The sequence below is a fragment of the Musa acuminata genome, chromosome BXJ1-6 (assembly GCF_036884655.1).
Source record: "Musa acuminata AAA Group cultivar baxijiao chromosome BXJ1-6, Cavendish_Baxijiao_AAA, whole genome shotgun sequence".
NCBI classification, from domain to species: Eukaryota; Viridiplantae; Streptophyta; class Magnoliopsida; order Zingiberales; family Musaceae; genus Musa; species Musa acuminata.
In genome coordinates, this window is record NC_088332.1 from 5,317,460 (window position 1) to 5,343,628 (window position 26,169).

The window sequence follows — 26,169 nt, forward strand, 5'->3', positions numbered from 1 at the left end:
AACACGAACCCCACCGGTCTTCTTGTTCCCTCAAATAATAAAACTTTTTGTGAGCGGGCATGGTTAATGCAAAGTTCTCATATATAAAGGTGTTACAGAGTGAGTGACAATATTTAGTTTTATTTTGCATTATGACAACAGCATAATCTCGCGGTGCCAATCTAAATTCCTTCTTCTTTCATAATTCAAGCGTACTCCTATTTCACGAAGCATATTGAATTTCTGATTATGTATTTATTGATTTACGAACGAAGCGTAGTTTGTGAATTTACGTGCTTTTGTAGGATGGATAATTATCTTTCTAACTTTGTTCATAATAGCTTTCTTTATTGCCTATACATTTCTAGTCGAAAGTTAGCTTTTTATTTCAGCTTACAAGTTGTGCACAGACGAGAGAGAAAGAGAAATATATAGATAGATAGATAGGTATAAAGAGATCACATTTTCTTATAAGAGTTTGAGAGGTATATCTTGGCATTTACTTATCTTGATTATTATTATTATTATTTACTGAAATTTGGACTACATTTTAACCTGGAATTCATTTAGAACAAGTAAGTATAATAGGCCAAAGAAGGTGATTAGAGGGTGTAATGATAGCCTGCAACCAATGTTGTCAGAGGTTATGATCACGCTCATATGGATTAAGAGGTGTAGTCGACAAATAGCGATCACATGGAGCATGGTTTAGGCCCAAAGTACACACGTCCTGTGGTCATACATGCCCTTAGATACAGAACAACATGGTAAGTCGGCCAAAGCAAGAAGGATATAGAGCGAATCCAACGGGGAAGACGAGCTCATGCCAACCTACCCACCAACAAGCAGTACTGCTGTACACGTACCCCCAGCAATTCACGTAGGTTTTACATCCCCACAATTAATTCACCTTCCTGCTGACACTGCATGAATCCATCCATCCGCCCGCTCGGGTGTGTAGAATCAATTTACTACCACCATAATTGATGTTAGAATAAGATAGACATCGACGCGATGGAGAAGAGAGAAAACTAAGCAAAGCAAAGCCCCCTGTTCTTGCTAATTATTACTGTCATTGCTTCTTCTTCTTCTTCTTCTTCTTCAAAACTTCTGTTGGGATCTGCAACTCCCACTCCTCCCAAAGAGGCGCAAATCCATCCGATCCTTGTGGGGAAAGCGAGTATCTTTTCTTTTACCACACCTTCCTTTCTTCTTTTTTTTTGGTCCCTCACTCCCTTTCTCTCTTGTTATTTTCTTTTTGTTTTTCGTGTTTCCTTCCATCTGAGCTCCCGATCGCCTTTTTAGATGTTAAAAGGATGAGAGAAATATGGCATATTGGATCTGCTGAAATCTCTCACCGTCTTCTTTCCCGTTGTGTAGAACAAAAATTTGAGAGAAATCGAAGAGATCTGCTGGAAACCGAGTTGCGCAGAAAGATACTGGTCTTTGTTTTCTTCTTCTTGTTCCTTTCTTATTGTTGATCTGATCGGTAAAGAATAAGACGCGAGCTTTTCGGATCTCCACGTTCTTCCACTTGCTCACACCACTGGAAGAAAAGAAGACAAAGATCTGCTTAATTACATCTAATTACAAGAGCATGTTTTGATCTCAAAGCTTTTTCTTTCATGTCCCAAAGGTATGGTCTCAGATCTCAGTATCACCCCAAAGATATTTTATCTGATCATTGAGGGAGAAACCCTAAGCCTAACCCTAAGTGTTAGACTGCCTTCTGCTTCTTCTTCCGTGCAATTATTCTCGCCAGCGACGTGATCTCTTCGCCGGAAAGGCTGAAATCGAACCCAACCATCAGAATAATTTGTGAGTTTGTTTGTTGTTTTCATGCTTTCCTTTTATAAGGGAGGCGAGGGAGGTGGATGTCATCGAACTCTCCGTGCGCGGCGTGCAAGTTCCTGCGGCGGAAGTGCACGCCGGGATGCGTATTTGCACCATACTTTCCGCCGGACCAGCCTACCAAGTTCGCGTATGTGCATCGGGTGTTTGGGGCCAGCAACGTGTCCAAAATTCTCAGCGACCTGAACCCCGCACAGCGGGAGGACGCGGCCAATTCGCTGGCCTACGAAGCCGAGGCACGGCTTCGCGACCCGGTCTACGGCTGCGTAGGTTACATCTCGTTCCTCCAGCACAAGCTGAAACAGCTCCAGCATGATCTCTACAACGCCAAGAAGGAGCTCTCGAGCTACATCGGCCCTGCTGCACTGGGGCCCTTCCTTCCCCATCACCACCACCAGCGTCAGCACCACCTCCTCCCTGGGCCGTCTCCCTCCTCGACCGCTTACGGCATTCCGGGAATGGGGGTCGAGATGGGGCTCGGCCTTGCTGCACCCGGCACGTCGCAGCAGTCCCAGATCCTGATGCGCGAAGAGCAGCAGCCGCCGATGGCCGAGGCCCAGCAAATGGCCATGGCTCATGTGGCCGCAGCCAGAGAACAGGAGATGATGATGAGGAGATATGAGCAGCAACAGGAGCTTGCGAGGTTTCGCACTACAGGTTTTCCGGATGGCGGTAGGGGCTATAACCAGATCGGTAGTGGCGCCATGGTGGCAATGGCGACAGAGCCTCATCCTGGGATGGATTTGGTTCCTTCTCCACTGTCATTTGAGGGGCCATTTCCGGCACAACACTTCACCGGGCAGCACCACCATCATCCGCCGCAGATGCAGCCAGAGCACCATAGAACCGGGAGCGACGAGGGGAGGAGTGGCATCGGTCCATCGTCTTGAAAAAGACAAGTAAAAGAAGAAAAATTAAGCAATCACTTTTAATTGCTGAAAATATAGTTCAAACTTAGTCATAATTCTCTGTAACTTCTGCTAAAGACGGCATGCAGCTCTCCTCTCTGAGTTATAGAATTCTCTCCTTCTTCTGCCACTCAAATGGCATCTCTTCGAATAAATGATCAAGTATAGAACTTTATTTATGATATCCTTCTTCCAACCGAGATTGGATTTCTGCTTCGATTATATCTGCCATACTTCAATTTTTTGTGCAACTCATGAACTGCGGCTCCTTCTCGAGTTAAGAGACCTATGAAGTTGCTTCCTTTTCCAGATTGAGTAAGCAGTAAAAGACGGAAGCCTGTGATACACCTTAATGCTTTGCTTCGATGACATCATGACCACTTTGAATTCCCAAACAGCTCCATCTGTTTTGCTGATTTCTGTGCATAACTACTAAAGAACATGAGAGAAGACACAGCTGCTAGCAGGAAAAGCGTATCAGAAAAAGAGAACAAACGGAAGGAATGACGCAGCATCGATGAGTATAGAAGTAGCAGGGATAAGATCACTCGCAGGAAAAAAGAATCAGAACCAACCTTGTATCCCTTATTATTCTTTTGGCTGTGAGATCGTATCAATCTTTTTCTGCTATCTTTTAAGAACCTCTTTTGCCCTCATCAAGTCCTTTGTTCTTATTTTGGGACAGTACCTTTTCTTTTGGGGATGTCACATGCGATTCTTCTCTCCTTTCTTTCGGTTTCCACTTGGTTTCGAACTTTCTGATATCAATCCACTTTGTTGTTGCTTGGCATTGAGCAGTTTCTATGAATGTAGCTGTCATTCCGCTTATCAAAGTCGTGGCATAGCCATGCAGATCAGAGGAGTTCATGTTGATCGAACACCACACCGACCAATATGAATGATCCTGACAAGGGTCATCAACCTATGTCGATTACATATGAAATACTTCCCTCCTCTCCGGTGCAAGTCATATTTCCTTTTCGTGTGCGTAGATTATTCCACACCCAAATAAATGCCGAGAAGTAGGTCAAAACTGCAACCGTCCTCTCTCTTGCAGAAAACAAAGATGAGCTGTGGAGCTGAAATATATGATCCAAAACAGTGTCAGGACGGCAGTACTCAGATCTCTCTCTCTCTCTCTCTCTCTCTCTCTCTCGTGCGCCTGACAGGTTTGGAAGGCATATAATTATATCGGTTTGGCTTCCGAGTTCATGGAAATCGATGCTAAGCTATTGAATGAAGCGGATAACTAGCTTCTACGATGAGAGGTATTGACTGCTGAGACGCACCGAAAGAAGGTGATTTCCTGGTGGACTAGAAAACCGATGCTGGGAAGTGTACTAGGCTTGCATGTGATCTTTAAGAGAGAGATTTAATGCCGATCTGCTGACGACTTGGTTTCATGCAACATGGCGATTAGTATGCGGCTTAGTTTAGTGAAAGGCTTCAGCTCATGTGGATGCAAGGAAATCGAGGTATCGGTGCACGTGCATCGGGCAGGCAGAAAGCTTTCGGGGGGCGGGGAGGAGTGCTGTGAGTAATGAGTAGAAGGCGGAACGGTGGTGGTTGTTGCCGGACTTCCCCCTTCCTTCGCCAATAGATGAGAAGCTGTGAGAATGCCGATCGTATGTTACTTTGTTAGATAAAAGATACGAAAAATAGAGACGACCTATCAGTACTGCTAACCCATGTTATCGGTGGTTTACACCGAGGTGGATGATCAAACTCACTTGGTTCAAAGTCTCAATTGATGATGAGGATCCATGAGGCCTTGTGACAACACCCAACCCGAGTGTGTCTCTCGATAATATTCCATCGATGTTCAAGTTAGGATACTATGAAATGAATTTATATATCCTAAAAAGAGATTTTAATTTGTATTTGTAGGCCGCTTCTAAAGTCAAGACATCGTCGTAACAAATTTGGGAGATCGTCCGATGATCATCAAAGAAGAACGTAATTTTGTCTCTCGTTGGAGTGGACACCATATGAACATTTGGTGTAGACACATTAATAGTGATTAGTTTAGCAAACATATAAATACTTGGATGAAATACACGACTATGTCATGAAACATATCATGTCCCCAACACGAAGGGTTAAAATGGACTAGTATTGAATGTACTAACCTTAATGATCAATCAGTGTATGTCATTATATTAATCATTGTAAAAAATATTTTTTTTCGTGCCATTTTTGTGGTTACAGTATTAAAATTATTATTGTGGCAAGATAATTTGGAGGGCTATAAGATTATATATATATATATATATATATATATATATATCATAATTATATGGTTTTATCTAATTTGATAAGATATATTATCGATATGATTGGATTCTGATAATGATTATTGACCAATAGAAAATAATTATCCTAATTATTTATTTTAGACCCTTTGTTCTCCTTTATAAATAGATAAGACTTGTTAGTAACTCAAACACAACAAATAACACACAATAATTGAATACTGAAATACGTGGAATTAAGAAATTATAGATTTTTTCTCATGTTCTTTTCATAATGGCTCTATAAAGGATATAAAGGGGGGATAAAGTGAGTCAAGTTCTTCTTATAGATTGATATCATTATAAATCTCAGATCAGATGAGCTAATCATTAGATTTATTATTATTTAATTTTAAATTTTTAATATTAAAATATTTCATTTAATGATAACATATTATGATTTTTATGCTCATATCTCATTCATACGACGCTATTAGCTTCACAGAACCGAATTAGTCTACTAGTTGGCACGACATTGAATGCTACATCAAATGAGATTTAGATGACATGTTAACTATGATGATATCATAACGGGATGATGATGAGATGTCGATAACCATCCGCACCTCACAATCATAAATATCATGGCAATCTGGAAAAACGAAAAATGATGAAGTACTTTTCATCTTCGCACAATCAAAATAAAGACTCATATAATATTAAAAATTTTCCCATATTCGTATATAAATCAAATAATCTGATTGATTGATCGATCGATCGATCCACCGTCCTCACCAGCAACGCAGAGATTGGAGGCTTGGCCGAATGCTGTCGGGTCCTTGTGACAACTTTTGTTGCTCCGCTCGTACTTCACCTTAGCCAATAAATAAATAAATAAATAAACAAAAGTAGGCGAAAGCTCTCCTCGAGGACAGATGATTGACGATTCCTAGGCTCACACTCCTCGTCTGGAACACGGCAGGGGGGCAACCAGTCCAATTGGACCCCCCGAATCAGCACGACCCGCGGCTTTACAGAAGGTCACGAGCTGGGGTTGCCACTTCCGGCCATTACTCGTCCGACACGCATCCACGAACCGGCGACGAACTCGGCAGCGGATCCGGCGGAGCGTCGGCTCCACCCACTACAACCGGTTCAAAAGGGAGCGTTCCACATGCCCCACCTTCTTTGCTTTTGTCTTGAGATAAAAAATGTTGTCGAATGGTTGGTTCAACCAGGAAATGATGAAATATTGCTTCATATCATGTTGTTTTTCCCATCACACTGTGCACGGCGAAGTTCTAGCGACAGAAGAATCAGTGAGGCAATTGGTCAAACACCTGGGAGGCACGGGCGAGAAGCGGAGTCCGAGTCCCGCTCCTGAGCTCCATCTTAGTCAAAAAGGATCCGCGGATTTCGCCTGCAAAAAAGACTCGAAGCTTTTGGCGAAACATACCCCCATCTTAGGTGGATCGATAGAGCAGAGCAAATTGCGCCGAGGCCACGTTGTTCTGTCGAACGAGTCCGCTGCACCGGGCGAGTACTGAGGCAGCACTGGCTCCCCCCCTGACACGACCGAGTCCTACCCCAGCGTGGCCAATCCCATTCTCGAATCAGCTGGTGATCAAGTAAAATGACAAATCTATCCTCCTGCTTCGACTTTCTTTAGCCATTCGGGGGTGACCTTACGCATCTTGTGGCCAGCGAAAGCTAGTGTGAGAGAGAGAGTGAGAGAGAGAGGAGCAATGCTCAACCCTATGATCTCCTTTCTCCTGTTCTTTTTGCTATCCTCGCCATCCTTTCTCGTATCCTGTGGATCCGAGGCTGTTGATCCTCGCCCGCGGGCGCTCCCGTCCTTCAAGATCCAAGAAATCAAGGCACAGTTGGTTATTTGCTTTTGCTGTTTAAAGAAGAAACCTAGCTTTTGTTGCTCGAGAGGTTGCTTACATTTGGTCACTGTTTTGGCGCTTCCTTAAAGGAGGAGATTGGGAGTGCGTGCTCCTACACCGTGAAGATAAAGACCAGCTGCTCTTCCGGCCGCGTCACCTCGGACAGGATCAGCCTTGCTTTCGGCGATGCTTACCGCAACGAGGTATTTTATCTATGATTCCTTTTCCTTTTGATGAAAAAAGTTAAATTTCCTTTACACCCTTTTCTACTATGCGGTTTTAATCTCTGCTAAATTGCTTGACCTGTAGAAAAGATCATCCTTTTCGATTCTCAAAAATCTTCTTGTCTCTACTGAACTAATTTTATTGATAAAGCGAAAAATATAAGTGTATAGCATTTTGCAATCATTACTTAGGGTTTTCTTACGAAATTTAGGGCTACTAGTCAAAACAAACTTGGAATTTAGGGATAATAGGTTAAGCACAATGAATGAAGTCAGCAAACAAATTAATCTACAAATCTGCAAAGATGAAGGGGAAAATTTCCCAGTAGCATCCAGACACTTGAAATTTGAATTTACTCAAGAAAATTTTAGCAGGTTAAGCTTACTTGATCTATTACAAGGATAATTCTCTTATGAAGGGAAGACTCAGGCAATTAGCTTTCTGATTGAGAATGAGATATTGGCTTAGGAACCGTCGTCCAAAGGATGAGATAATCAAGTTCTGTTGAAGAGCCTCTTTTCTTTGGGCTTTTCTTAAAAATTTGTTCAATAGAAACATAGACACCAACATGGTATTGAGGAGTAAGAGGGTTTGCTACGATGATACTGATAGCGTATCTTTAAGAACAGAGAACAAAAGAAATCTTAGCATGTGAGACAACATAATGACAGATTAATTCTGTGTATTTCTGTTCTCAAAATCTGTCATCAAAATTCATGCTTCATGTTGAGCGTATACAGCTCATGAAGCTCACCGGTAACTTGCAGGCTCATTAGTTTAGCGTATGTTTTCCTCCATATTTGTGCCACTGTGACATTCTTGGTGTATGTATCTTTTCTATTGGGCTAAAGCCCACGTGTTCTGGTCCTTGCATTTCATGCAGGTTTCAACCATATCTTAGGCCCACGATTCTATTAATATATAATTAATTAAACATAAGGTAATGTCTTTTTACTTCAAATGAAAAAAAATTAGGCTTCAGAAAGCTGCTCCATTTACTAGCATAATTAAAGTAGTTTGGTGCGTAGTAAGCTGCCTTCGCAATGAAACATTTTGATTTTTTTTTCTCATTTTGATTATCTATTTCCTTTAAATTAAATAGAAAAGTGTTCTAGGGTGGTGGTGGTCTTATGTTGGTGGTTCTGATCTCAGAGAACTCTAATGTTGATCAACAAAGAGCAGAATCTAACAAAAGCATGAGTTAACATTGCTTACAAGTGATTAATTGAAAAAAAAAATGGAAGTTATCCAAAAAAAAAAAGAGAGTGCTAATTGTGGCATTATAATAACCAATAAAACCTGTGTGAATATGGAACATTCAAAATACCACTCTAAGCATGCCCAGACGACACCAAAATATTGGTTATAAATTGTACAAATCAACTTATGTACAAAATAATTGATGCAATTAGCAAGGATTTTATTGAATGATGCTATTGAATGGACTGGAAACAGCTAGCAAATCTAGCAAATTTTGGGAAAAATGGGACTCAATAGACTGATTGATTATGTTGTTTGTGATGGAAACAAATGTTAACTGTTAACATACAAAGAGAAAGGCTAAAAATTTCAGCACAACCTACCTGGTAGAGGCACTGGATGATTTCCCAACACAAACGTTAACTGTTAACATACAAAGAGAAAGGCTAACAATTTCAGCACGTTAACTGTTAACTCAATGATTTCCCAAGGAGCAAAAATGGCAGTGCCAATACAACTTATAGGATAGGCTTCTCCTTCATTTTTTTTGGTTGATTCTGCAAATGTTTCATGATTCAAACACCAAGGGGGAGTGCTAGGATTGATGGTAGAGAGCCATAGATATTCATCTTCTTTGTTACTTGATTTTCTCAACGACTTCATTAAAATATTCTTTAACCAAGAGTCAATAAAATAATTTATGTCTGCCATAAACTTTCTCAAATATTTAGTCGCACTCAATATTGATTTGATTTGTAGATTTGCCTTAAGCTTTGTTGATGAGTATCATATAAAACTGCCACACCAATTCTTCATATTGTTTATTAACCTACTAGTAAAATTCCATCATAGTACTATGTAGTACTTTTTGAACAATTTCTTGTTTTTTTCCTCTAAATCCTTTCTTGATCTGATCAAGTAGTCCTACATATGCACTTATTAGATGACTTCTATTTTAAAAATTTCATCTATATCTTGATATCAATATACAATAATGCCCATCTTGGTCCTACACAACAAAGTTTATCATCAATTCTTATATTGTTTTGCTGTCAAGGTTTATGCACCAAGGTTGGATGATCCATCATCAGCAGTGTTTGAACGTTGCTCCACCGACACATTCAAGATCCAAGGGCCATGTGGCTACGGAATTTGCTACTTATATTTGCGACGTGATGGTTATGATGGGTGGACACCGGAGTGGGTCAAGGTCTATGAGCCCCGTGCTACCCGTGCCATCACCTTCTACTACGGTACACCTCTCCCCAATGGCATCTGGTATGGCTTCAACCAGTGCCCCAAATCATCCTCTTCTGACCGCAGGATGCAGATCTGATGGTAAGGATGTCAAACTTAGTAGATAATTCTGCATAGCTGTCAAAGTATTACTACTACTGCATGTTCACTAAAGACTAGGATCAATATTTTGATCTTTACACATTACCAGTATTATCGCTAAAACCAGTCTCAGGATTTCTATTTGTCGTTATGAAACACTTGCTTTATATACACATGCTTAGTTAACTTGGTATTCCTATCCCCAAAGGAATGAGATTTAGACAGGTTTAGATAGAAACACTGAGGGTTGAGGGGTTGCGGAAGTTGTCTGCAGTGCCAGCATCCCCTGGTGAAAATAACACGAGAAAGGTTATTGACTGTGGTGTTGAACTAATCTTTGAACTTTTCCTAAATCGTCACTAATTACATTCATATTAGTTGTGATGCTGACACAAAAGGTCAATTCAGCTACATCATTTCGCCATAAGCTGATGTTTTAATATGATTTCAGTGATCAACCTATGTAACCACTAATAAAGAACCTTTCTTGATAGAATAGACAGTTGCCTACCAATGTTTTAATATGACCACAGATTGTATCCATAGCAATCCAAGTTGACAACTAGAGGGCCAATTAGATCAATGTGGTGCTAAGTCCAGAAGAACATTTGAGGATTCCAGTGAAAACATGTTTAATATGAACATTATATCTATCCGAACATATTAAATATGGTACATCAAGACCTTCTTGGCATCCGAATCACAGTTTGTTTGATGATCCATAGAATATATGAAATGGTCGACTGGTAACCTTATAATGGAACCTCAAATCAGATCTAGAGTGTGTGTGTGTGTGTGTGTGTGTGTGTGATAATAGTGTAGAGTAAGATTGGTTTTTAGGTCAGACATCAAAAGAGCCTATGTTGTGGATCTAACTAATTCTCCCATCTTAATGTGCATAGGTTGTCAGCCAATCTTAGATCCTATACAGCATCCACTACTGTGCTTGGAAAAGATATAACCTAAACAAAATGCCACCAAGGTTGAATCTCCAATATTTCTACTTGGAACTTTTATTTTCTCCAGCCATGGTGAGGTCATGTCCAGTTCTATTTCTCATGCACATAAGCAAGTGAAGTCATATGCATGCACATGGTTGGTGGTTGCCACTTGCTCTAACTCATCACAGGAAAACCCAGCGCAATTATCGTTAACTACAAGATCTATGTTTCCATAGAGGCTAAAGATGCTCATGGGAAGGTCTTCTTGCTGTTCTTTGAGATGCATGCACGAACCCATGATTTAATACATAACATCACGATCATTTGGAAGTGCATGTATTTGGTCGTATGTCAGTGGTGAACATAACTCTCAACTTTATCAAGACATCGTGACTTGATCATAAGTAAATGGAAGCTAAGACAACTATCTCTTCTTGATTGGTTGCACACTAGGAATCCACATGGGAACACCACAAAACATGATGGACTACCATGTCACTTCATGTCCAAAATAATTTCCTTTTGCTTCCTATCACTCTTACATGCTTATCAACCACTCAAACTTGAAGACACCTTCTAATTGTTGTTGGAATATAAAGAAACACCCAGGCATTAATTATCTGCCCTTCTCTCGACCTCAGTTTATCATGCGGATCTTATCATTTTGAATTAGATCAACCTTGCCATGGATTTATCAGCTTACACGTCCATGTCACGAACAGGGGTTCGATGTATCCAAATTTGTAATGAGGTCCTGCATGGAGCTATGAATGTCCAAGTTTTATGAAGTTTGACTTGAAATGTTATAGGTAATAATTAAGAATAAGAGAAGGTGAATATAACAGAAAGTTCTATGCATTTTTCTCTGAGCCAAAAAAAGAAGAAGAAATAGACCATAAGAATTCGACTGTTAAATCCGAGCCCGAATCGGGAATAGGACATGCAGAGTTAAAAATATCTACGTTTAAATAGTGTTGGAAATTTAATATGGTGCTTTGAATATGGAATCCTCTAGATATCGTGAAATCTAGTTGGATCCACGTGTCGTGGTCACATGCATGATCCACGTCAGGTTGCACCACCTGTCTTCGTTTTGGATTGGGGCGAGGAAGTGGACCCCTACGTCCATGTATATGTACAGCTCGCAAGCGATTGCCGTTCTTCGTCCACCTCGAAGCGCACGTCCAGTGCGTTGCTCTCTGCTCCTCGGTTTCACTGCTCTCAGCTCCTTCTCGTCTCTCTGCATCTGATTGTCGAGAAACAGAGAATAAGGGAGATGTTGGGCGCTAAAGGTGGTGCGCTGCCGCTGGCTTCCTTGAACCATATCTCCATCGTTTGCAGATCAGTGGAGACGTCACTTGATTTCTACCAGAATGTGCTCGGCTTCCTCCCCATCCGGAGGCCCGGATCCTTCAAATTTGATGGTGCCTGGTAAGTTAATTTTCTTGCTCACAAGTGTAGAGAGAGAGAGAGAGAGAGAAAGAGAGAGAGAGAGAGAGAGAGAGAGAGAGAGAGATGCGCAACTGGAGAAAGCATGGAGTCGTGTACTAAATGATCACTTTTCTTGTGATGCGTAGGCTGTTTAACTATGGAATAGGCATCCACTTACTGCAATCTGAAGACCCCGAGAAGATGCCGAGGAAGAGGGAGATCAATCCCAAGGACAACCACATCTCCTTCCAGGTAATTGAATCGATGACCTTTGTTTTATATACTGTGCTTTATACCTCCTTTTCTTTCTAGTGTTATTTGCGGATGTATTAGGAGATGATGCACACTGTGTTCCTTAACCAAAAGACTCAGCACACATTCTTCCGTGGCTTCATCTTCACATACTCCCCCACCCTTTCTTCTTTCCTTTTTCTTTATGATCGTACCAGACGAAGCTATTGACTACAGCGACCTGCCATCAATAACGCTATTGATTTAGCAACCAAGTTGTAATCTGCCATCAATAACATAGGACCACTTGAATGTACATAAAACATGCCCTTATTTCATTCACTCTCCTACGAAACACTGAAGTACTTGCAAGTTGGAAGAAGCGCATGCATGCGTGCTTAAGTTATATGAGGACAGCAGAATATAGCTCAACTTCTACTGCATAAGTTGCTTACCATTCATTTGTGAGCAGTAGAAGATGAATCAGTGTCGGAACAACTCAATTTTGTAAGGGAGATTTATCTTTTGACATAGACAATGTGTGAAATTGGAGCTTAGTGAGCTTCACAGTAAGCAGCATTCGACATGTTTGCGAAAATGACTCCTGCGCGAGTGCTGCGACACACACAGCTCATAGAAATGGTTGGTCGCTAGTCCTAATCAATGACTCATGCTTTGTCTTCTTACATACCAAGCAAATAGATCTATCACCGAGAGTCTTGTTCCTTTGTGAGCACTGAAAGAGAAGTGTAAAAACATGAAATGACCAAGTTAGCTACGCTCGTTGATCCATCCAGTGCGAGAGCTTGGCCTTGGTGGAGAAGAAGCTGAAAGAGATGGGCATACCTTACATCCAGAATCGAGTGGAGGAAGGTGGGATCTACGTGGACCAATTATTTTTCCATGACCCGGATGGCTTCATGATCGAGATCTGCAACTGCGAGAACCTCCCGGTGATCTCACTTTCCGGGGAACCCATTATGGCCTGCAAGAGAGTCGTCAGCTTCACTCCGCAGCAACAGCAGCAGCAACAGTATCTCCCGCAAGCCATCCATGTCAAGGAGGAGCCCTGCGCATGAAGAAGAATGATCGAGCGTCTCCTCCATCTCTTTCGGTTTGCTTGCTTTAGTATGTATGGTGTTCTGTCGCCAGGACGACATGGCTTCTTGTGCCTTGGCAACTCGTTTTGTAGTAGCAATAAGGCCCAGATGATGACTCTTTTTGTCTCATCGAAAGGCTTGTAGGAATGATGTCGTATCAGTTTTATGTGGACAAGCGTGAACCACAGCCAGTTGTGACTAATTTGTCGAGTTATGCTCATCGTGTTGTTGATGAGACCGTAAACGTACGGCTGCATCTTATTCTTTCGACGAGGTTGACAGCAATCACGTTACGCAAAGTGCGATTGGCAGTGGAGGAGTCAGTGATGGGATCGTTTCTGCCGACATTGGTCGGTGCTCGGTCTATTATCCTGCAAGGATTCACCGGCATCTGCCGAAGAGATGGTCAACTATGGGCTAAGAGATGTTACAGTTGATACATGGCCTTCTAGTGGATCGAGCAATTTAATGGGCAGAATCCATTAGGTCCAAATCGGAGCAGTATGTTTGATCTAACATCAATTCAATCGAAAAAATATTTCTAATCGGCTCTCTCAGTTTTTACTCTAATCATATATTTTCTTTCAATCTTCAACTCATACATCAACATTCTACTAATAACATTATGTCTATCGAAAGGGGAATCCAATCAAGAAAATAAATAGACAACCAATGGGGAGAGAGAGGTGAACTGTCATGCCACAATATATATACATACATACATACATGATTGTCATTCCTATAGTATAATTACCGCCTTCTCGGCTTGAATCGATTAGCAGAGCGGTTCTGGCTGAAGAATCCACAGCAAAGGCAACGAGGGACGTCGGGAGAAGGCGGGTCGGCGGCCGGCGAGACAAAGCCTGCAGGGAAGACGACCTGCCTGCTGCCACCGATGCTGCTTCTGCGTCCCATGTTTCCCGTTGATCCCATGCTTTTGGAGTGCCCCATCGTCTCTTCCTTGAATCCTGCAACTCCCTCCTCCTCTTTCTTCTTTATCCGACTGAGGTCCCCCGGCAAGAAGTTCTCATCCCACACCATCCCTGATGATCCTGACCTCCTGAACGTTGTTACAGATCTTTGCAGCCTAGCCATGTTTCCTCTCTCTCTCTATATCTAGATATGTAGTTCTCAGATGAGATAAAACCATGGGAGGTGTGATCTGGCAACATATAGAAGGTTGAAGAAGTGACAACGTTGACATTGAGAATTAATGTTCGTATTATCTTATTGTAGCATTAATAATAATTTCAGTGACGTGTACTGATACAACTTCATTGGTTGACTACATTATAAGTTAGGTTGCGTTAAGCAACTAAAACAACATCCAGCCAGCGAAACTAAACATTTAGATCGTATAGAAAAGGTAAGGATGCAATGGTTTCGTGTGCTCCAAAGCTTATGCTTGCCATGTCCAAGACGTTCTTAATTCCAACTTGACAACCAGGAGGGCATATGAACGGGAGACTGGACTCCTCATCCCAACATGTTACCAAGATCGATCGGTTCGTTGACCAAACCAGCGGCTATCGAGAGGCTGGTTATTGCTGTCCAAAGAAATTACTTCAAAGTAATTGCACGTATCTATTATGTGGAATGAGTGTTATCTGGTGAATCACCATCCATTCTTCTGGCATGCCAAGAAATATATTTAACGAACTTAAGCCTAGAGAGAGAGAGAGAGAGAGAGACGTGTCTTCTTCATATTCCAAAGAAAAGGTGCCTTCATGATGACCTTGCGTCATGATGCCCATTTTCGAAGACATACATAGATATATACCCATGCAGAAAAAGTACTGCAGCAACACATGTTGTGCAAGCATGGTTAAACTTGTAGGAACAACAGAAGGGTGCGAAGTAAAACTAAAGTAATAGCTTGAGATAGAACTGGCGTATCATGTTGTCCTCGCTGTTCTCGGTTTGTCATCTTGCCTCTCTCTCTCTGTCTCTCTTGACTTGTCCTGAAGCTTAGGCTCCTACCCAGAGATTGCATTAAGGTACGTCTTAGTACATCAATAAATTTAATACGGGATCATTGTATGAGAATAATGTTGATCGATTACTATGAGGAAATTAACGATTACCGCATCCCTTTGGTGCCTTGCATCGATAACATTCCCTTCTGCTAGCGAAGTTGTGATGATTGCAGCCCGACCTGCATGCCAAAGAATCGAATAGTAATGGATAGACAGTGAACATGTTGACGTGAAAGAGAGATCAAGAAAGTATGGAAGGGAAGGATACCTGGTGCACAACCAGTCCCCGGACTTCCAGCCGCCGCCACCGTAGGTGATACCTTGTGAGCCTGCCATTTCACTGTTGTCGAATCCGCCGATGACGCCAACCGCGGAGTCATCCCTGAATGCGCAACACGAGTGGCAGCTGGATCGGCTCGCAAAGTTATGGCCGCCGCATGAGCAGTACCAGTCTCCGGGCCGGACGTCCGAAACGACGCCGAACGAGGATCCTCCTCGACCGCCTCCGAGGGCGGCGTAGTCGGAGAAGTCGCCGCTGCACAACCTGGGGTGACCGCATTGCTGGCAGGAGTCACGCCTACTGAAGTTGTGGTGCTGGCATAAACTGCAGTTCCAGTCTCCTGCCCGCCTGCTCATCTTCTCAACCCCTAACAGTTCATGATATCTAGTTCTCAGAAATTACCAACATAATCTAATACTTCCACTTTTGTAGTAACTACTGTTACTTGGTATATACATATTAATTAGTTTACTAGTGGGGATTAAGTGCGTAATGGAGGATGAGCATAACACCAAGTTTGGAGTCGATCAGAAACTTTTCTGAACAAAGAAATTAACTCGCATTTATCTATAGGAAGGACCCGACAAAAAAATATCTGCATATATCCAAGAAATAGTATATATATCTTAAGTTATACATAAATAAGCTTTTCTTATTGTACGTACGCAGGTATGTAGGCTAGAGAAGAGAACGTACGGTGGAAGAGGAAGAAGGCGGCATTAGGTTACCTGATCGATAAAAGGTGAGACAGATGAAGAGCAGGGGATAAGGAATAGGAGACGAGATGAGGCGACTCGGTGAGGGGCTCTGCCGCTGTTGTTCTTTGGGTGGATCGGTGTGGCTTTTATACATGCTTGGACCTCAATAATTGAGAATTGTGTGTGTGGAGTGTCGGGGATCGATGTCCTTTCACTTCCTCTCCTTTTTTTTGTGCCTTTTCGCACTGTGCACTCACAATTGAGTCGCTGAAAACATGAAGCGAAGATAAGAGTATCGGCCTCGAGACAAACATTTGTGTGGGAACCTGTAAATAGCTTGCGCTGTGAAGCTAAACCATGATAGGAGAGAGGAACATCTCAGCCCCTCTCCTTCTCTCTCTCTCTCTGTCAACTTTAATGATTCTCACCCTACAAATCTTCTGTAAAAGGACTTGAAATCTCAATTATTACCCATACACAAATATTCTTTGTTGGCGATTGGTACATATCATTTGGGGCAGCATACAAAACGAGGGTTGTCATATTCTTCTGATAATTATGAATAGAAGACATGGACAGTGTAAGCATTAGTTTAGAATAACCATGTCTTTCTAAGAAGCATGGACATCTATAATTAGAGCGCCAGTTACAGTCTCCGCCGTAGGCGAAGAAAGGATGTGCCTTCCCCGGGTAATGCTGCCTCCTGCTACTTATACTGCAATCATTTCGGAATGACTTAGCTTTGTTGTGCAGATATGTCAGGCTCCACCCGTAGCCAAGAATCAATTCCCATGCGGGCATGCAATACCCCATTCCATTCCCTCGAGTCATCATCGCATTTGGCGTCCCTTCAACACTAATTTATAAGGTCATGGATTCACCTTTGGAAGCTCAGCAACTCAAATTGTTTGCATTGCTCAGCTTCGCTCCCTGCTGCTGACATCGTTCACAAATCTAAAAAGACTACATTTACCTATCCCGAAGATGAAACGGTGGTGTAGCATTATCTCTGTGTCGAGGGAGCTGTGGATGCATGCCCATATGGCATCAGGAGCATGAAGCCATACTGTGGAATCAACATGCAGCATCAACTGCTGCTGTCTTCGTGTTAACCTAGGATTGGCTTACAAGGAACATGAAACACATACATGTACAGTATGAGCAGACAGTGTGAATATTCCGCTCACCAATTATAGCTTTGAAAGGTGACGACCCACATCCTATTCCCCATCCTCGAAAGTAGCCGGTCCTCTTTACAAACCCCACCCCCACTTTGTAAAGGCCAGTGCATGGATGAGGCAAAATGGCCTTTGCTTTATCAAAACTTCTTCTTTCAAGTGAATATTCTCATACTTATCAGCTCCAATTTCAAGGGAATCGATACTGTGCCGATGTGTGCACTTAAATTCATAACTTCAAACATCATTTCCTTTCCCATCAATTGGAGAGATCACCGTTTGAGCTTTTTGGCAATTATGTTTCCACATGAAGAAGAAAATGGGTAACTGCATGTCGACCTACAGAAATAATTATACGTACGTGAGAAAATTAGCATACACCAGTTTGATCCCACTGTTCGAAATTAATCTGAGCACTGCATGCTCTTTTAACGTTGATTCCTTCCTTTAAATCACCGCAGGCAAAATGCATCTGTTACTGCGATTCAATCACACAGTAATATTAGCGGTTTTTAACTATAGGAATAGAGATTGCTGCAAATAAAACTATCGAGATATAGAAATAAAATCCATAACTAAAAGTATAATTTGTTGATGGGCAAAGTATAGACTTCTCATAGGTACATGAGAGTATAATTACTAAATCGAAGATTCCAGCTTGATTTGTTTTATAGGGGTCGGCTGGGTGAGTGGAGCCTCCTATCTATAACTTGTTCCCTGATCCATCCATTCAATACTTTCTCTGAGAGTAAGCCTTTTTTTGCATTTCATTCACCACACACCGAAGCTTTCAAAAGAAAGAATGATACAGAAGGGAAAAAGAGAGAGATGTTCAATGGAAGTAACCTAAGAGTGTATGTATGGCTTAGACCATCATTTTTGTCATTTATCCAGGGTCTATCCTCTCCTATATTTATCTTTTAGACCAGTTATGTGTATCTTGCTTTTATTCTTGATCTGTCTTCTCTTTCACCTGCAGACATTATTTTAGGGTTTGCAACTATCAGAATCGATCACTATGCATGTAGTCTCTCTATATGTTCTCTGTCTCTTGAATACAAATTGCAGAGGTAAAGTAATGGTAAGCTGATACGATTCTCCGGGAAAATGATGCCATGAAGATGACCAAAACCCAAAATGCAAGTGGTGGTGCATGTTGCGGTTGACTAGGAATGTCTTCACCGACTGGCTTCAGCTGTCTCTCTTTTAGGGTTCCTTCTTCCTTCGTTTTCATGTACATATTACCAGGTTTAGATACTACATATATAAAAGTAGAATAACGTCGTCACTAGGGAAAAAGATAAAGCCGACAAAATTCAAGCACGTAGAATCTTGGTTTTATGCCCGAAGTTGCATGCATGGAAAATTGCATGTGAGTGATAAATGACGATGTAGACCTATACGTGTGATCTCCACTAACCTTCATACAAATATGATTCACTTTTTCGTTTTTGCATCTCCAACAGTGGTGGTGGAAAAGAATTACTCCTTTATTAACATGCCAAGCCATTACTGGGAGGGACTGCTAACATCATGGAAGAGAATACGTCGAAAGAACAAGCGAGAGAACAGAACATGTCTTCCTCCATATTAGAAAGAAAAGGGACCTTTCAGATTAAGACATAGGTACGTACACACTATCATATTCATAACGAGGAAGAAGTGCAGCAACACAACTTCTACAAAAGCAAGAGAAGGGTCGGAAACAACACAACAAACACAAGCTAACAAGACAGTCTCACTTGCAACATGTAAATTATTCGCCCAATATTTTGGCATTAAACAAAAGCTGGATCGGAAGTAGAACTAATTGGTCCCATTCTTCTCACTCGGTCCATCGTCTTCTCTCTGCATGGTCTTTAGTCTCCCTAGGCTTAAGCACCTAACGCAGATTGTTTCAAGATATCAGTATCGATCTACTAGTTAATTATGTTTGGTTACTGTGAAGGTCATTTACCGGATCCCTTAGGTGCCTTGCAGCGATAACATTCCCTCCTGCTAGCGAAGTTGTGCTGATTGCAGCCCGACCTGCCAAGATGCATGCATACACGAATTAGCAGATTGTGATTCAAAATGGAATATATATGCAGACCAAAGCTTGTTCCTTCTTTTATGTGTGTCTCTTAACCAGTACTTATTTTTCTGCAATAATATATAGCAGGAGAACAAAGAGTGCACTTTAAGCCTGGATCTCTGATACCATTCACTGATACGGCATGACGACATGCAAGAAAGAATAATAGAACGTACAGAAGGAGGTTGCAGGATACCTGGTGCACAACCAGTCCCCGGATTTCCAGCCTCCACCACCGTAGGCGATACCCTGTGAGCCTGGCATGTCATTGCTGTCAGATCCGCCGATGGTGGAGTCATGCTTGACGGCGCCACACGAGTGGCAGCTCGATCGGCTGGCGAAGTTGTGACCGCCGCATGAGCAGTACCAGTCTCCGAGGCGGACGTGCCCCGAGACGGTGAAACCCAACGACGATCCACCGCTGCCGGAGCCGGTGGAGTCGGAGAAGTCACCGACGGACGACCTCAGGTTACCACATTTCTGGCATGTATCGCGCCAGCTGAAGTTGTGGTGGTGGCAGGACCAGCAGTTCCAGTCTCCTGGCCACTTGCTCATCTTCTCAAGTCCTAATGATCAGTCATCATGGGGATGAGAAGCAGTACACATAAGCTCTTTGTGTGGCAAGCAACAGCTGAGTTCGTTGGCTGAAGCAGCGAACGATGAGGGAGAGAGGGAGGGAGAAGTCGTTTCATTCTTACCTGAATAATGGAAGGTGAGATAGACGAGGAAGGGGAGACGAGACGAGTTAGTACTGAAAGCCTGATCTGCTGTTGTTTGCTTGGGGTCGGTGCAGCTTTTATACTTGCATGCCATGGGCCTTCAATAATTTGGTGTATAATGAGTCTTCCAAGGAAATCCAGACAATTAGGGTTAGGGTTTGGGTTGTAATATCTTAGGGTTTTAATAAGAGAGAGCAAGATGTGGAAACTATATCGATTATGTTACTAAGGAGTCAACATGAACAATTATGATATGACCTTTTTTTTATGTGTGATTCGTATTTAAATAGATATACATTTTCAAAAAATATTATCTAAGACTAATTTATGTAGATATCTCTTCTGAATAATTATAACGAGGAAAATATCAAATCAAATTGGAATGGATTCAAAATGATATTACTGCATGAATCGGAATTATAAATCCTCCTATTTTCATCTATATACAACAGTAATGCCAATCGAAGATTATTCATATACAAGACACCCAGACAGCCTAATACCTATCATTTAGAATAACCTGGCGAATTCTAGACTATTCATGAACATGATCTTAGAGTAGCCTTGAACACTAAAAGCGCTTTGCGTTTGCATATTAGAACAGAATGACTTAGCTTGATCATGCACTATGTACCAGCCTCCACTCCAAGCTAGGAATCAAATTCCATGAGGACATGCAATCAATCCCACCCACTTCAACCCCTCAATCGTTCACAATAATGCAAAAGGAGGGCATGGATTCACTCCGGTAAAGTTTATTAGCTTCATAATTTAGAGCATCGAGTTGTCTGCGTAGGTTCGCTCCCAACGAGGGCATGCATGCACTCGATCGGCCCCATCTTAATTCCATCAACAGATAGAAAACGAATAATATGATCCACAAGACGCGTTAGGGACGACGTCGGGGCCGTGTGGAATCGATATGGAGTAGGTGACCCTGTGATCGGACATGACACAACACGCATGGAACGCGTTACATCTACGAGATCAGCAGACACTGTGAATACTTTGCTCATCAATTATATATAGCTTTGACAAAGAACGACGAGCCACCTCGTTGTTCTCGTTTCAAACTACGTACACCTCCCAAAGGCAAGTTGATGGGGGAAATGGCCTTTGTTTTGTCGAAATTTCTTTCTTTTAAATGAGTATTCTTAGGTGCCATGGATATGAAGTGCTCATGTAACCTCGAGTTTCAAGGAAATCAATGCTCTCATGTATACACTCATCGCTATGGACATCATCATTTGTCTTTGCCTTTGGTTTGGAGGGGTCACCATCCGAGCTTTTCACGAACAACGAGATGATGTCTCTGGTTCTTCCATCTGCACTCTACGCAACTCGAGAAAAGTTAATGGTGTCTGCATCTCAACGAGATGAGAGGTTAGACTTCGCACTTTGGTGTTTTTGACATCACGAGGTCACAAAATAGAAAGGGAACTACGTGATTGCGTTTAAATCATCCTAACCAGAGGTGAAGTGAAGTGATGCATAGACTTAGGAGTGCAACAAATCAAAATCATATATATATATATATAGTACAGTACACATAAATAATCCAGCTTGCTAGCGAAGTTATTGGTAGTGGTAGGCCCCACTTGCCCTAAAAATTACAGCGGTACAGTGGAAACATATACATCATGGCATGGGACCTACTTGTCGAGCTTTGACGATGCTCACGGAAGCATTTCCCAAGAACATATCCCATCAGCTCACCATTATATACTTGCTCGATCTTCTTCTCAGCATCTGTACTGCGACCAACAGCAGACCGTAAATGGAGAGAACATATATGTGTGCCAAAAAAATAATGGGCCATAAGAAGAGAAGAGAAAGGTTAAGATGGTCAAAGAAAGCCAAGGCTTCTTCCATGACATTGATCGGGAAACATATTATTGCTAAGGTGATCAAACCCTCCAATTGATCGAAAAGAAAATGATGTTTAACTTAATTTTAGCGTATACATCGGAATATTGTTTTCCATATATATATATATATATATATCTAAGAATATTCATTTAAAAGAGAACTCCCTATCTACTAGCCTTTAGAAAGTGGGAGCTTGAAAATAGGAGCAGCACCTGTTGAGGATGAGGAATGAGAGGTGGGTCGACGTTCCCTTCCAAAGCTATAATTAGTGAGCCTAATATTCACATTGTCTGCTGATATATACTGTACAATATTACCTGCGTTGCATATATGTTCCTTCCTATCCAATCCTAACCAGCACCAAGCCACACTGCTTCACGTTGATTCCACATGGCTTCATGTTCCCGATGCCATGCATGCATGTCAGCATCATCAGCCCCTCAATATCGGATTATGATGCAGTGGTCGATTTTGTTGAACATTTAATCTTCTATATATCGGTAGATTTGTGAACAATAATACTCTCAAATGAGAGCAAATCCTGCAGAGTCGAATACAATTATGTTCAGATGGGTTCCAAGTAAAATGCATGCGACAACGGCTAAGTGATTGTAATGGTATTGTCGACTCAGGAATTGTTTCTGAGCTTTATCGATCGGAACGGAGGCTGACATAATGTTGATTCAACTCTCATAAGTAATTGCATGTTTTGATTGAAGTTCGTGTTAGTACTGACATCATGAAAATAATGAAGATCCAGATGGGATAATAATTGAGATTTCACATTCTTTTACGAAGATATGTAGGGTGAGAATCATTTAAAGTTAAGAGAGAGAGAGAGAGAGAGAGAGAGAGAGAGAGAGAGAGGTATCTCTCACGCAGATTTATTTGCGATATCCTTAAGGACGATTCTATTCTTATCTTTCCAGTTTAATTTCTGTGACTCAATGGTTTGGTGAGTATACATGCATGGACCAAACAAAGAAGGACATCAGTTGATACACACGAGAACCCCTCACCGGCCGCGGCTCGCCTCGTCTCCCATTCTCTATTCTCTTCTCTTCATCTTTCATTGATCAGGTAACCTAATACTAGCTTCTTCCTCCTCCACCATTACTCAGCTGTTGCTATCTTATTTATGTGACGGAACTCTCTAGAGGTTGGGTAGAGCTTTTTTCGCTCACGCAAACGTACTTTCTTGCTGTCTTCCTATCATGCATGCAAGCTTCTTGTCCTGTTAGTGTTTCATTGCGCGCTTGCTTCTTAATCTCTCGGAAATATTTTGATGAAATGGTAGGGGAGTTGAGAAGATGAGCAGGTGGCCAGGAGACTGGAACTGCTGGTCGTGCCACCACCACAACTTCAGCTGGCGAGACTCGTGCCAGCAATGTGGCAACCTGAGGTCGTCCAGTGGCGACCCCTCCTACGCCGCCCTCGGAGGTGTCCGTGGAGGGTCCTCATTCGTCTTCAGCGTCTTGAATCACGTCCGGCCTGGAGACTGGTACTGCTCCTGCGGCGCTCATAACTTCGCCAGCCGATCCAGCTGCCACTCTTGTCGTACCTCCAAGGACATTGACCACAAGGAAACGCCTGGCTCACAAGGTGTCGCCTACGGTGGCGGCGGTTGGAAGTCCGGGGACTGGTTATGCACCAGGTATCATCCTGTCGACCAGTGAAGAGACTCGCTGTTCTCCTTATATATGCACTACGCATTATACAAGATCATAAACTCTCTTAAAATTTGTGCTCGTCTCTTCGGCAGGTCGGGCTGCAATCAGCACAACTTCGCTAGCAGAAGGGAATGTTATCGATGCAAGACACCCAAGGGATGCGGTAAATGACCCCTCTCGATCACACTACTCCATCTTCTCATGTTAATCCAATATTTAATTACTTAATGGGTAAACGATTACTTAATTGTCTTCCAGGCATTTAAAGCCTATGGAAGAACGCCGGAGAGAGGGGTGACATGACCGAATGAACAGATTGGGATTAATGCTTCCGACCACCTATAATAATTTTAGAGGATTAACGATGTTTCATGTACGAGTTCTGTGTTGCTGCACTTCTTCTTTATGGATGTGTGTGCGCGTTGTATGCCTATAATGTTTTCTTCTTCTTTTTTTTTCTTTCAAAGCTAAAAAAAATATTACATTAAATATACGCAACAATAAACTAACGATTGGGGTGTTTTAACATTCATTATCACGAAAAAGTTGAATATGTTCATTATAGGCTTTTAATGCATTTATTAATCCAATGCTCCACCTATTACATGGAGAATGGAATACAATGTAAAATCTAAAGCTTGTAGTAGTAACTTATTGGGTCAATCAAGATATAATTATAAAGTATGTCTGAGATAGTGAACTTGATGGCTATTTATATATATTAGCAGAGAGGATTTTTCTCAACTGCTCAGATATTTCCTCGTACAGTTAAAAAAATCTTATATGTTATCATGCCATCGCAAGATTGAGTTTCTATCAAAGATGTCGATCTTGGATCGTTGCAGTGAAAATAGTTTACGGACAAGAGGTTTTATGAGTAAGTCTGCTAGTTGATCAACCGTATGCAAGTGAGAAATACGTAGTTGATGTCTGACAACTTGATCTCGCATGAAGTGGAAGTCATGATAATGTATTTCATGGGGGAGTGAAATACTGGATTAGCACATAAGTAGGTAGCTCCAACATTATCACAATATATTGTAGGAGTAACGGTGGAGTTGAAGTTGAGTTCCTTGAGTAGATTTGTGATTTAATTGAGTTCAGCAGCGACGGTAGCAATGACATGATGTTCAGCTTCAGTTGTAGATTATGCGACTGTCTTTTATTTTTTAAAACTTCAACTGATTGGAATAACTCCAAGGAAAATAATATACCCTGACGTTCACAATTTCAAGAATTCTTTTCCGAAATTTATGAACCACAAAGCTAACGTTGTAATTCAATGCACAATCTGAATAATAATTTTCTCAAGAATATTCGTTTGAAAGAAGAAATATTGACAAAGGAAAAATCTCATTTTTCTCCATATATCTATTGGCTTTTTACAAAGTGGAGTGTGAAAAGAGGCCCGACTCCAATTTATATCGTTTCTAAATGTAAAATAATCATTTCTTTCACTTATTAATTCTAACTCGAGCTTCGAAAGAATAATGATGTCACTCTCTAATCTCTAAAACACGTATTGTTAGCATATGATAATTCTAACTTAAGCATAGAACGACATCCATCCCCAAAACTCACACACAAACACACACACAGACTTGATTCTAAATTCTTGATGTCCATGCAAGTATAAAAGTAACCCCACGCGAACTTCAAAAGTGCCCCTCCCTTATCTTCTTTTCCTAGTGATGTTACTCTACATTTATATACTGTTTCAACCTAGTGATATATAGCTAGCTACATATAAATAATCCAGAATGGATACAGAAAGGGAGACAGCTGAAGGATCAAAAGTGGTAAACCTATACACCATGCCATGCAATCCATTTGTTGGCTACTTTAGTTTCACAGTTTGTATTCAAGAGAATGAGGATAAAAAATAGACTGGAAAGCCCCCCCAAGAATGATGCCATGAGAAAGAGAAGATAAGGCAAGATAAACACGTATAATAATGGGTCAAAGAAAGAGAGGGGACTGAACCTGGATAACTGATAAAAGATGGAGAAAGAAGGGCTTAGATCCAAGGAAAAGAAGGTCTAGACCATACTCTTAGGCTTCCTCCATCGTCTACCTTTACTCAAACTCAAATATTTTTCTTTGAAGAGTCCTATAACTGGTGCATGAAACGCAATTCACTGTCATATCGGTCCACTTCTATCAAGATTTCAATTACGCACACATTTATCTTAGATAAAAGTAATTGAAGAATCGCGGCAAAAAGTTGTAGATGCTACTATCTTCGATTTATCTGTCATATGTATACTCGATTTTAGAGAAGCATCCAGTGCTCAGTTTTCGAACGACCGGATCAATTTGGTATATACTCATTGTCCTAATGTACGTGTAGATTATTGCTTAGGTCGATAGTTACCTGTCTG

The 26,169-nt window shown here is 41.6% G+C and overlaps 7 protein-coding genes across 8 annotated transcripts; 4 read left to right on the forward strand and 3 right to left on the reverse strand.

The window, feature by feature from the left end:
• The first annotated feature begins 867 nt into the window (after positions 1-867).
• LOC135677647 (LOB domain-containing protein 36-like) lies at positions 868-2,938 on the forward strand. The gene has a single exon (XM_065190018.1). It carries the CDS (start codon positions 1,854-1,856, stop codon positions 2,718-2,720), a length of 867 nt encoding a protein of 288 aa, XP_065046090.1. The 5' UTR covers positions 868-1,853; the 3' UTR covers positions 2,721-2,938.
• A 3,145-nt stretch (positions 2,939-6,083) lies between these two features.
• LOC135675794 (embryo-specific protein ATS3B-like) lies at positions 6,084-9,792 on the forward strand. Its single transcript, XM_065186316.1, has 3 exons — positions 6,084-6,855; positions 6,948-7,061; positions 9,341-9,792. Exons 1-3 carry the CDS (start codon positions 6,715-6,717, stop codon positions 9,617-9,619), a joined length of 534 nt encoding a protein of 177 aa, XP_065042388.1. The 5' UTR covers positions 6,084-6,714; the 3' UTR covers positions 9,620-9,792.
• A 1,747-nt stretch (positions 9,793-11,539) lies between these two features.
• LOC135675792 (glyoxylase I 4-like) lies at positions 11,540-13,526 on the forward strand. Its single transcript, XM_065186313.1, has 3 exons — positions 11,540-11,993; positions 12,140-12,245; positions 13,022-13,526. The coding sequence occupies exons 1-3, from the start codon at positions 11,617-11,619 to the stop codon at positions 13,301-13,303; spliced, it is 765 nt and encodes a 254-aa protein (XP_065042385.1). The 5' UTR covers positions 11,540-11,616; the 3' UTR covers positions 13,304-13,526.
• Positions 13,527-13,860: 334 nt separating this feature from the next.
• Positions 13,861-16,447, reverse strand: LOC135675793 (uncharacterized). 2 transcript variants are annotated; one of them, XM_065186314.1, is made up of 4 exons: positions 16,309-16,447; positions 15,569-15,947; positions 15,409-15,479; positions 13,861-15,300 (listed from the first exon to the last, which is right to left on the reverse strand). In XM_065186314.1, exons 1-4 carry the CDS (start codon positions 16,430-16,432, stop codon positions 15,293-15,295), a joined length of 582 nt encoding a protein of 193 aa, XP_065042386.1. In that variant the 5' UTR covers positions 16,433-16,447; the 3' UTR covers positions 13,861-15,292. The 2 variants fall into 2 exon arrangements, with proteins under 2 accessions (XP_065042386.1, XP_065042387.1); XM_065186315.1 differs by having other exon boundaries at positions 15,569-15,936; positions 16,309-16,417.
• LOC135675391 (uncharacterized protein At1g15400-like) lies at positions 14,075-14,419 on the reverse strand. The gene has a single exon (XM_065185544.1). It carries the CDS (start codon positions 14,417-14,419, stop codon positions 14,075-14,077), a length of 345 nt encoding a protein of 114 aa, XP_065041616.1.
• A 2,713-nt stretch (positions 16,448-19,160) lies between the features above and the next one.
• Positions 19,161-20,284, reverse strand: LOC103988234 (transcription initiation factor TFIID subunit 15b-like). The gene is made up of 4 exons (XM_009406787.3): positions 20,229-20,284; positions 19,727-20,096; positions 19,414-19,484; positions 19,161-19,338 (listed from the first exon to the last, which is right to left on the reverse strand). Exons 2-4 carry the CDS (start codon positions 20,083-20,085, stop codon positions 19,331-19,333), a joined length of 438 nt encoding a protein of 145 aa, XP_009405062.3. The 5' UTR covers positions 20,086-20,096; positions 20,229-20,284; the 3' UTR covers positions 19,161-19,330.
• Positions 20,285-23,428: 3,144 nt separating this feature from the next.
• Positions 23,429-23,959, forward strand: LOC135675392 (RNA-binding protein involved in heterochromatin assembly dri1-like). The gene is made up of 2 exons (XM_065185545.1): positions 23,429-23,772; positions 23,881-23,959. The coding sequence occupies exons 1-2, from the start codon at positions 23,429-23,431 to the stop codon at positions 23,957-23,959; spliced, it is 423 nt and encodes a 140-aa protein (XP_065041617.1).
• The last annotated feature ends 2,210 nt before the right edge of the window (positions 23,960-26,169 follow it).

Excerpts from the sequence above, each read along its gene's own strand:
- LOC135677647 (XM_065190018.1), top strand. The coding sequence starts at position 1,854 with ATGTCATCGAACTCTCCGTGCGCGGCGTGCAAGTTCCTGCGGCGGAAG.
- LOC135675794 (XM_065186316.1), top strand. The coding sequence starts at position 6,715 with ATGCTCAACCCTATGATCTCCTTTCTCCTGTTCTTTTTGCTATCCTCG. Across the intron at positions 6,856-6,947 it reads AAGAAATCAAGGCACAGTTG|GAGGAGATTGGGAGTGCGTG; the intron begins GTTATTTGCTTT and ends GCTTCCTTAAAG. Across the intron at positions 7,062-9,340 it reads GCGATGCTTACCGCAACGAG|GTTTATGCACCAAGGTTGGA; the intron begins GTATTTTATCTA and ends TTTGCTGTCAAG.
- LOC135675792 (XM_065186313.1), top strand. The coding sequence starts at position 11,617 with ATGCATGATCCACGTCAGGTTGCACCACCTGTCTTCGTTTTGGATTGG. Across the intron at positions 11,994-12,139 it reads TTCAAATTTGATGGTGCCTG|GCTGTTTAACTATGGAATAG; the intron begins GTAAGTTAATTT and ends TGTGATGCGTAG. Across the intron at positions 12,246-13,021 it reads ACAACCACATCTCCTTCCAG|TGCGAGAGCTTGGCCTTGGT; the intron begins GTAATTGAATCG and ends TGATCCATCCAG.
- LOC135675391 (XM_065185544.1), bottom strand. The coding sequence starts at position 14,419 with ATGGCTAGGCTGCAAAGATCTGTAACAACGTTCAGGAGGTCAGGATCA.
- LOC135675793 (XM_065186314.1), bottom strand. The coding sequence starts at position 16,432 with ATGTATAAAAGCCACACCGATCCACCCAAAGAACAACAGCGGCAGAGC. Across the intron at positions 15,948-16,308 it reads TCTCACCTTTTATCGATCAG|GGGTTGAGAAGATGAGCAGG; the intron begins GTAACCTAATGC and ends ATGAACTGTTAG. Across the intron at positions 15,480-15,568 it reads GGGGACTGGTTGTGCACCAG|GTCGGGCTGCAATCATCACA; the intron begins GTATCCTTCCCT and ends TTTGGCATGCAG.
- LOC103988234 (XM_009406787.3), bottom strand. The coding sequence starts at position 20,085 with ATGAGCAAGTGGCCAGGAGACTGGAACTGCTGGTCCTGCCACCACCAC. Across the intron at positions 19,485-19,726 it reads GGGGACTGGTTGTGCACCAG|GTCGGGCTGCAATCAGCACA; the intron begins GTATCCTGCAAC and ends GCATCTTGGCAG.
- LOC135675392 (XM_065185545.1), top strand. The coding sequence starts at position 23,429 with ATGAGCAGGTGGCCAGGAGACTGGAACTGCTGGTCGTGCCACCACCAC. Across the intron at positions 23,773-23,880 it reads GGGGACTGGTTATGCACCAG|GTCGGGCTGCAATCAGCACA; the intron begins GTATCATCCTGT and ends TCTCTTCGGCAG.